The following is an 8,847-nucleotide window of genomic DNA, read 5'->3' on the forward strand; positions in this document are numbered from 1 at the left end:
ATGGATGAACTTGGACGTCATTATGCTGAGTGAAGTAAGTCAATCACAGAAGGACAAATATAGTATTAGTTCGTTGTTGTGCAGGGTCAAGGAAAGGTTTATATATGGAGGAAAACTTTCTTTGTTGGTTACCAGGTGTTGGAGGGGAGGGAACACTGCAAAAAAAAAAAAAAATGCATCGACCCATGTCACCTTAGTTTTGTGTATTTCACTGTACATAAATTATATTTCAATAAAATGCATTAAAAAAGAGAGAATTATTTATATGGAATTCAACTGACAACAGCAAGTGGAAAGATTGGAAAGGAATGTTAGGGGGCAGTGAGTTTACATTAATGAGGAGAAACAAATCAGAAAAAGATGGTGACAATGGTTGCACAATTCAAAGAATGTCACTAAACTGTATGTGTGGAAATTGTTGAAAAAACAACCACGTACAACACACAAGAAAAAGATGTGGTAGTCTGCATCTGTAAAAATTACAGCCATGGAAACCCTATGGGGCAGTTCTACTATGTCACATGGGATTGCTATAAGACAAAACCCACTCAATGGGCAAGGGTTTTGGTTACAAACACAAGCAAGAATCAAATTCTATCTTTTTTCAAAAAGTCATAATTATTACAGCTAAATGAACTAAAAAACCCTGATCTATCATCTGCATCACTACTATCCAATGTTTTATACTTTCTGTAACTGAAATAGGAGTAAGTTATTCAAATACTCTCAATTATATAAGGAAAACTTGAAAAGTTCTCCATAACAAAATATATATTTAGATTTGTATATATATAAATCTATCTATCTATCTATCTATCTATCTTTCACAAAGAGTACTTCAAATCAATAAGGAAAAAATCTATATAACATCCACTAGAAAAATCAGCCTAAGAAATTTACAAGAAGAACAACGAATGGCAAAAATACTATAAATAATGCTTAACCCCAGTAAAAACAAACAAACCAAAACCACTGCCATCAAGATGATTCCGACTCTTATCAAACCTACAGAAAAGAGTAGAACTGACCTATATGGTTTTCAAACCTGTTATCTTTACGGAAGGAAACCACCACAACTTTCTCCAGGAGTGGCTGGTTGGATCCAACTGCTGACCTTTCAGTTAGCAGCTGAGTGCTTTAACCACTGCAACACCTCATTCCCACTAGTAAAAACCCCACTGCCATTGAGCACAGTCCAACTCATAGTGACCCTATAAGAAAGAGCAGAAATTCTCCATAAGATTTCCAAAAGTGTACATCTGTATGGAAGCAGACTGCCTCATTTTTCTCCCAGAGAGAGGATGGTGGGTTCAAACCAGTTCCCTTTTGGTTAGCAACCAATTACAAAATCAGACAAGGTTATCATTTTTTACCTCATCAGAGTAGCAATTTTTTTTTAAAAGTTTTAATACTCAAAGGACTCAAGGATCTCTTCAAATGGGTACTTTCAAATACTGCTGGTGGCAACATAAATGGTTAAAACTGTTTTAAAGAGAAACTCAGCAACTGGACCTTAAAGGTTCAATCCCTTGTAGGAATTTTATCCTAAAGAAATAATTAGGCAAACATCCAAAGATTTGGGTATGTACAGGGATGCTCATCACAGTAGCAAAGACTTGTAACTACAGGGAAATAGGGAAATAATTAATAGAACTATCAAGGAACAGTAAAGAACATTTAATGACATGGAAAAATCAATGTAATATTAAATAGAGAAAAATAAGCATTAAGACTTCATTTAAAAAAAAAAAAGCCAAACTCACTGCCATCAAGTCAATTCCAACTCATACACCAATGGGGTTTCCAGCCTGTAAATCTTTAAAAAGTAGACTACCTCCTCTTCCAACTGTAGAGCACTGGTGGGTTTGAACTGCTGACCTTCTTGTTAACAGCCAAATGCCTTAACCACCACACCACAGGAGCTCCTTAAAACTTTATACTATCATCCGATTTTTGTAAAAATGTATTGTGTGTGTGTGTGTGTGTAAAAACAAACTCATTGCTGTCAAGTTGGATCCAACTCATAGAGACCCCTCCTTGGGTTTCCAAGGCAGAATCTCTATGGAAGTCGATCACCCAGTCTTCCTTCTGAGCAGTGGCTGGTGGGTTTGAACCACCAGCCTTCCAGTTAGCAGTCAGATGCTTTAGGCACCATGCCACCAGAGCTCTCCTATATATCTATATATCTATATCTATATCTATATCTATATCTATATCTATATGTATGAACTAACTGAACTCTTTAAAAAATAACATAAATGCATAAAGTAGAGGCTCTTGCCTAGAGTCTATTAACAGGCTCAGGAGGTAGAAAAAGCTCTGAAATTCAATGCAAAGTTGTACATATATGCAACATTCCAGGGGAAGGAAGTCTTTAATCCAACTCTCAAAGGCTCTAAAACAGACACACACACACCACCACCACCACCACCACTTTTTAAGAATCACTGCCATGAATTGTAATAGAAATCATCCATAGGAATGAATGTCAGAGTGGAAATGGCTGACAGAGGAACAAAAACACATGGAAGAGAACTTTGAAAAATACCAATAAAAGAGAAGGAAAGGAAAAAGGATTTTTTTTTAAGAAAGCAAACCAAGGATTCAAAATAAATGAGAACATTAAAAAACAGTGGCATCAAAATTGTCTAATGTTAAATAGAAAGTATTTATACTTAAATATAAATCCACTGGTAACATTCAAGTAAGCAATTCTGTCTGAATAAAAGAAGAAACTATTTTGGCATGAAGTAAATTACCTGGTGCAAATAAGTGAAAAATGAAAGACTGACCACTATTATTTCAAGATTTACTAGTAAAAGAAAAAGCTACCAAGAAAGTGATTTGAAGAGAAGTATGTTTTATTTTATTATTATTATGTTGTTGTTATGTGCTGTCGAGTCAGCCCCAACTGATAGCGACCCCTCCTTGGGTTTCCGAGGCAGTATCACTACAGAAGTAGACTGCCCAACCTTCCTTCTGAGGAGTGGCTGGTGGGTTTGAACCACCAGCCTTCTGGTTAGCAGTCAAGTGCTTTAGGCACTACGCTACCAGAGAGCACATGTTACTGTTGCTAAATTTGTTTTCCTTCCCAAAGGAATAGGAGTCTGATTTTCTATGCCAATAGTCAATAGAAAGGGAAAGATCAAGGGAGGGAAAGGAGATCAAAATTTCAGGAATAGAGATCATCTTGCAAACTCAAAAGCACAGTTCTTCCTACAAGGCTGGAACAAAAATAAATTTCTGTTGATGAGAAAGGTGGTGTAGCAAATGTGGTTAAGGGGGAAAAGACTATCAAAACACAGAAGAGGTTTCTTTTATAAACTTTGTAAAATACTGTTAACCAAGATGCATAGAACTTAAGATTGTTCCTTTGTAACAACAGGAGATAGTACTATGGAAATATAATAGTAAAAACTAGTATACAGCAATAGGAAAACCTACGGAAGGTGTACCCTATAATAATGGTTAATTAAGAACTTAGGATTAGTCAGAAAGCTTCAGCATAAACTGAACTTCACGTTTCAGTGTCTCAGTTTCAGTACATGTAACAGGGAGATAAATGCTTACCTCACAGAACTCTGAGATAATACAATATATATAAATATTAGATGGTAATGGTTGTAACAACAGTAACAGCAGCAATAATAATGTAATCTATTTGTGTTTAATCAACCAATATTTAATGAAAGAAGGAAACAATGTGTCTTTTCCCAGAGCAGGAAACAACTGTAATTCTCCCTACTCTACCAGTAAGGAAAGGGAAGACTTCAATTTCCTAGACCACTTAGCTAGTGGCTGAGATTTGAACACTGCTCCTGGGACAGGGCAGAATAGATGGCTGCTAGCAACAACTATGTGGATGCAAAGCTTGTTTTTTTTTACATGACGCTACCTCAATACACAGCACACTACATGAGGAAGGAGCACAAGTCTAGGTATTCTGGTCTTCACTACTAAACCCACACAATCTAGCTACTTCTCCACTTTATTTTCTGAAAATATAAGGGGTTGGATTAGATCATGAGGTTTCCCTTCAGCTGAAAGACTTTATTAAGCACATTTAGTGATGTGTAAACCCATTTTTTCAAAAGTTTTAAAATACAGCGTGCGCACGCGCACACACACACACAATTTTGCCTTTAAAAAACAAAAAAGTTGAGCAAAAAAAAACTTACATTTTTGGTAGGACTGCCTATTATCCAAAAAAGAGGAAAAACCATCAAGTTTTAATTAGCAAGTTTTGAGAGAATAAAATATCAATCTGAAATATTTCAAGATGATGATTTTAACACCTACATTTTCAACAATTTATTAAAAAAAGAATACTCAGAACCCTGTTACCTAAAGAACCACTAATCAAAACTAATAAAAAAAAAAGCCAGACTCTTATTTCATGCTGAAACAACAGCCAGGATTTTCGTTTGCTGGCTTGTTTGTAATGTCAATCTGAAAATTCTACTGCCCTTTGGAGCTACCCACCCCCATGATCTTTTTAATTTTCTTCAATTCCTCAAGGACATCCTTTTTTTTTTTTTTCATTTTAGTCTTCTCCAAAACCTAGTATACTCTTATAGACCCCTATCCCAATGTGTACCTACCAGCAAACTGCTCTTCATCCCTCAGGCTGAGATGACATGTTACCATACCAGGGAACCCTTTCCTGACCTCCCCAAACATACATTTTGACAGCATTCTGGACTTCACAACATACAGCGTGTCATTACTTGTTCAACATCAGTCTTCGCTGATAAATGGGAAACAGCATAAAGAGAATAATTTCATGTCTTGTTTCCTACTATTTCCCTAATATTAGCAGAGATTAAGTTAGAAGCTCAATGAAAGTTTGAATATTTTGAATATTCAAAATGTGAGACAAGTCCAGAACCATGAGCTACTTTTACTTTACATTTTGCTAGCACACAGTAGCTAAAAAGTTGCTTATACAACTTTTAAGTTACACCTTAACCTTTAAAAGAAAAAAAAAAAAGAAAAGAAAACTCACTGCGATCCAGTCCGTCCCAACTCATAATGACCCCTCGACCCCTTCTTGGGTTTCTGAGGCGGTATCACTACGGAAGGCGCTCTGGTGGTGTAATGCCTACAGCATTTGACGGCTAACCAAAAGGCTGGTGGTTCAAACCCACCAGCCACTCCTCAGAAGGAAGGTTGGGCAATCTACTTCTATAGTGATACCTCCTTGGAAACCCAAGGAGGGGTCACTATGACTCGCATCCAAGTTGCATTGTTCATTGCTGTATCACTACGGACGTAGACCGCCCTATCTTGTGGGTTTGAACAGCCAGCCTCCTGGTTAGAAGTCAAATGCCTCAGGCACTATGCCACCAGAGCTCCTACACCTTAAGCTAGGTCTTCAAATTTTCCTCTAACAAGCAGGTACTATTTGCCAATTACATTTTAAAATAAAGCAGGAAAAGAAAAAATTCCTTTAAATAATAAACACATATTACAGTTTCACAAAACCAAGACTAGAAATCACTGGTCTTAAATAACTGGAATCAGTTTTTATAAGTCATAGTCTAAAAGAATCCACCTGAGATGCAATTAAAGAAACAGAAATGTGAATAAGGGCTTATTTTACCCCAGCAATGTACATTATAAAAAGATGAATCCCAAGTCCTACCTTATTTATTCTGATAGTAACAAACCACAATATGTACAACCGCTATACCCGGAGTATGCTTTATTAAAACTAGAAAAATTACAAGCATACATACCAAGTAGCTATAAATAAATAACCTTCTCTTTTACTGGAGGAGGGAAAAATGGTATTGGTAAGTAATTTGAAAACTGAAGGCTAAAAAAAAAAAATGCTATGCCAATCCAAACCATTTTTAAAAATTATTTCTTACTAATACTTACAGAGTGCTTATAATACACCAGGCAGTATCCTAAAAAATTTAATTTATGTTCTTTCTTTTCCTCATTTTACAGAGTAGGAAGCAGAGGAACTGAGTTAAATAACTTACCCAATATTATATAGCAAAGCCAGAGTTCAAACATAGCCAGTATGGCTACAGAGATATCCCTCTCAAGCACTATACCCAGTTTCTCTCCAATCCACTGAAATAAAGCTTTTATCTGCACCACTCCACTATAGAGAAACTATTTTGCCAAGTTTGCCAATTAACTCCATCATACCAAATCTAAGAGCCACTTATCTAAACTCTACCTTGACATCTCATTTCCATGTATAACAAACACTTCATATGAAATGAGCAAAATCAACCACCCTACCCTCCTCCCCATAACTTGTACTCTCCAAGCCACCACCTGTCCAGTAACTTAAGTTAAATTCTTAAGCATACCCCTTGACTTCCTTTTCTCTCCTATCACATCCAATCCCTCAGCAAGTTCTATCAGACCTACTTATGAAGCATATTGGGTTCTGTCTCCACTATCACTCCAACATAAGGTACCATTATCTCTGCTTGCAATACCCTTCAAAATGGTCTCCTTACTTCCATTCTTGACTTCTGATTCCCTACAAAGCAGGCAGTTAAAATAAGATCCATCCTTGTCTGCCTTAAATCCTTCAATGCCCTCCCACTATACTTTAAAATAAATAAATAAATCCAAACTCTTGCCCATGGCCCAGAAGATGCAACATGCTGGCCCCTGCCTACTTCTCCAACTTCATATTCCTCCACTCTTTCCTCCAGCAGGAGGCTCCCTGCAACCACAATGGCCTCCTTTCTCTTCCTAGAACATACCACATTCACCTCCAATGCAGGGCCTTTGCACTTACTGTTCCTTCTGCAAGGGACATTCTTTACCAGACTTTCACATGGTTAGCTCCTTCTCCTCTTCGTTAAGTGTTGCTCAAATTTCACCTCCTCATCTTGGAGGTTTGCGCTGTCCATCCCATGCAAAGTAAAGTAGCCCCTACTCTAATCATTCTTTTACACAATCCTCTATTACCAGAATCTTACCTGAAATTATATTTATGTGTTTACTATGGCTTGCCTCCCTTGAAATATAAAATCTATCCTCAAAGTAAAATACACAGTAAGTACTCAATAAATTTATTAAATGAATGCATTTTCCCCATTGTATTTTAATTGTCTATTGTACATTAACCAATTCTGGTAAAGTACCTCGTCCAGAATACATTTTGTATGTACTAATAAATAACTCCTTAAATTTTCCAATCTGGAACATTTCTGCACTCTGAAACCTCTCTGCAGCCCATCTACAAGATCCCATTTTAAAGTGCTAAATATTTCATATGGATGGAGAATGAATTTTCTCCCTAAGCGGAACGAACATGCAGGCGGGAAAATAGAATTTTACCGGGCACCTTAGCACCTGTTAGATCTTCAATCAGTTAGGAGAAGTGCCAATGAGCCAGAAAGCACATGGGAGACGTGGCCTTTCTTTCAGAGAGCATTCAGGTAAAACTTGAGTGACTTAGACTAGAACTGTCCTAATCTCTAATGAAGGCCGTTCACTTCATTTAAAGATACATGGTAAAATCGCCTGTGAGCAGAAGGTTCTATTTTTCAAAAAAGAAACCGATTTTAGGGCCCTCGGTAAAAACAGGTGTGTTTGGAAGTTGGGTCGGTCTACATATAACGGGAAAACAAAAGCGAGACACACTGGTTCAAGTACTTGTTTAGCGATAAAAGAAAGGTCAGTTGAGGCTCTCGGGTGTATCCTAAACCTGGAAGCAAGGGTGGGAGAGAGAATACAGAACCCTGAATATCTCCGTTTACCGCTTCGGCCTTCACCCACCTCAGGCACTTGGAGAAACAGCATAGACCTGTGTCCACCTATCTCCCACAGCCATCCCTCCAAGAAGATATCCCTCAGGTACTCACATGGGCTCCAGAGTCTTGCTGAGCCAGGACTTCAGTGCCTCGAAGTTTTCAATGATCATTTTAGAAACCATCCACAGCGGCCCCGAGGCCCGTCACACTCCTCCGCCCGCCCAGGTCCCGGCCGCTACAGCCGCCGCTGCCCCCGCCCCCTCCTCCGCGCGCTGGCCGCGTGGGCCGCGGTGGGAGGCGCTGGTGGCAGCTTCCCGCGTGCCCAGCTAGGCCACCAGTTTTTCAAGGGCTGCCGCAGGCCGCGAGTCCAAGGGGTGCCAGGAGCTCCCCCTCCCCAGACCCCAACACTTGCTGAAGCACCGACGGTTTGCCCTGGCCCTCCCCCTTCCCTGCACTCCAACAAATCTTCCCGGACCAGGAGCGCGACACGTGCCTAGACCCGGGCTTTCCGTCAGCCTCGAGACTAGGTGCTTGTTGACAATGCAGAAGAGGCAAAAGTGAAGAAAGCGAAAACTAAGGGCAGCTCAATGGAAACGATTCGGGGGGTCTTCCCGGCTCCCAGCACCCCCAAGAAGATGGCTGCTGATAAATCTCGCGAGAATTTATGAAGTCTCGCGGTGATTCCCGGAGCTTGCTGGGAAGAGACGTAAGATCGGAGGAGAGCTCGCTGGCAAGTGTGGTTGCTCGGTTGTTGCGTTGTTACGTTGCGTGGCGCACAGCTTTTCTCCGTTTTCGCCCTGCGGTTCGCTTAGTGAATAAAGATTTTTTTTTTTTTTTTTTGTCAAAGAATGTTGAGTTCAGAAACAGCGGAAGCTCCAGCTCGGTCTTTGGAGCGCGTGGTCGTTGCACGACAGCTGGAACGAACTTGCTGAATGGAGCGCTTCTTGAGAGCGTCCACGACAGTTGTGCAGATTCCAGGTGTGCTGCACTGTGCTCCCTCTTCCCTTTATCCCAATCCTACTGATACCATGGGAGCTCTGGTAGCATAGTGGCTAAGACACTTGCCTGCTAACCAGACGGCTGGCGGTTCAAACCCACCAGCCACTCCTCGGAAGGA

General features: G+C 39.7%; 1 protein-coding gene across 1 annotated transcript in view; it reads right to left on the reverse strand.

The window, feature by feature from the left end:
* The window catches only part of RBM26 (RNA binding motif protein 26), a 104,428-nt gene extending 96,516 nt beyond the window's left edge, over positions 1-7,912 (reverse strand). Inside the window, exon 1 of the mRNA XM_042781036.1 lies at positions 7,842-7,912. Coding sequence (XP_042636970.1) covers positions 7,842-7,912 — 71 coding nt within the window. The remainder of the gene's footprint in view (positions 1-7,841) is intronic.
* Between the last annotated feature and the right edge of the window lie 935 nt (positions 7,913-8,847).

This window comes from Orycteropus afer, unplaced genomic scaffold, assembly GCF_000298275.1.
Source record: "Orycteropus afer afer isolate SDZICR_OR568_19922 unplaced genomic scaffold, OryAfe1.0 scaffold00081, whole genome shotgun sequence".
NCBI classification, from domain to species: domain Eukaryota; kingdom Metazoa; phylum Chordata; class Mammalia; order Tubulidentata; family Orycteropodidae; genus Orycteropus; species Orycteropus afer.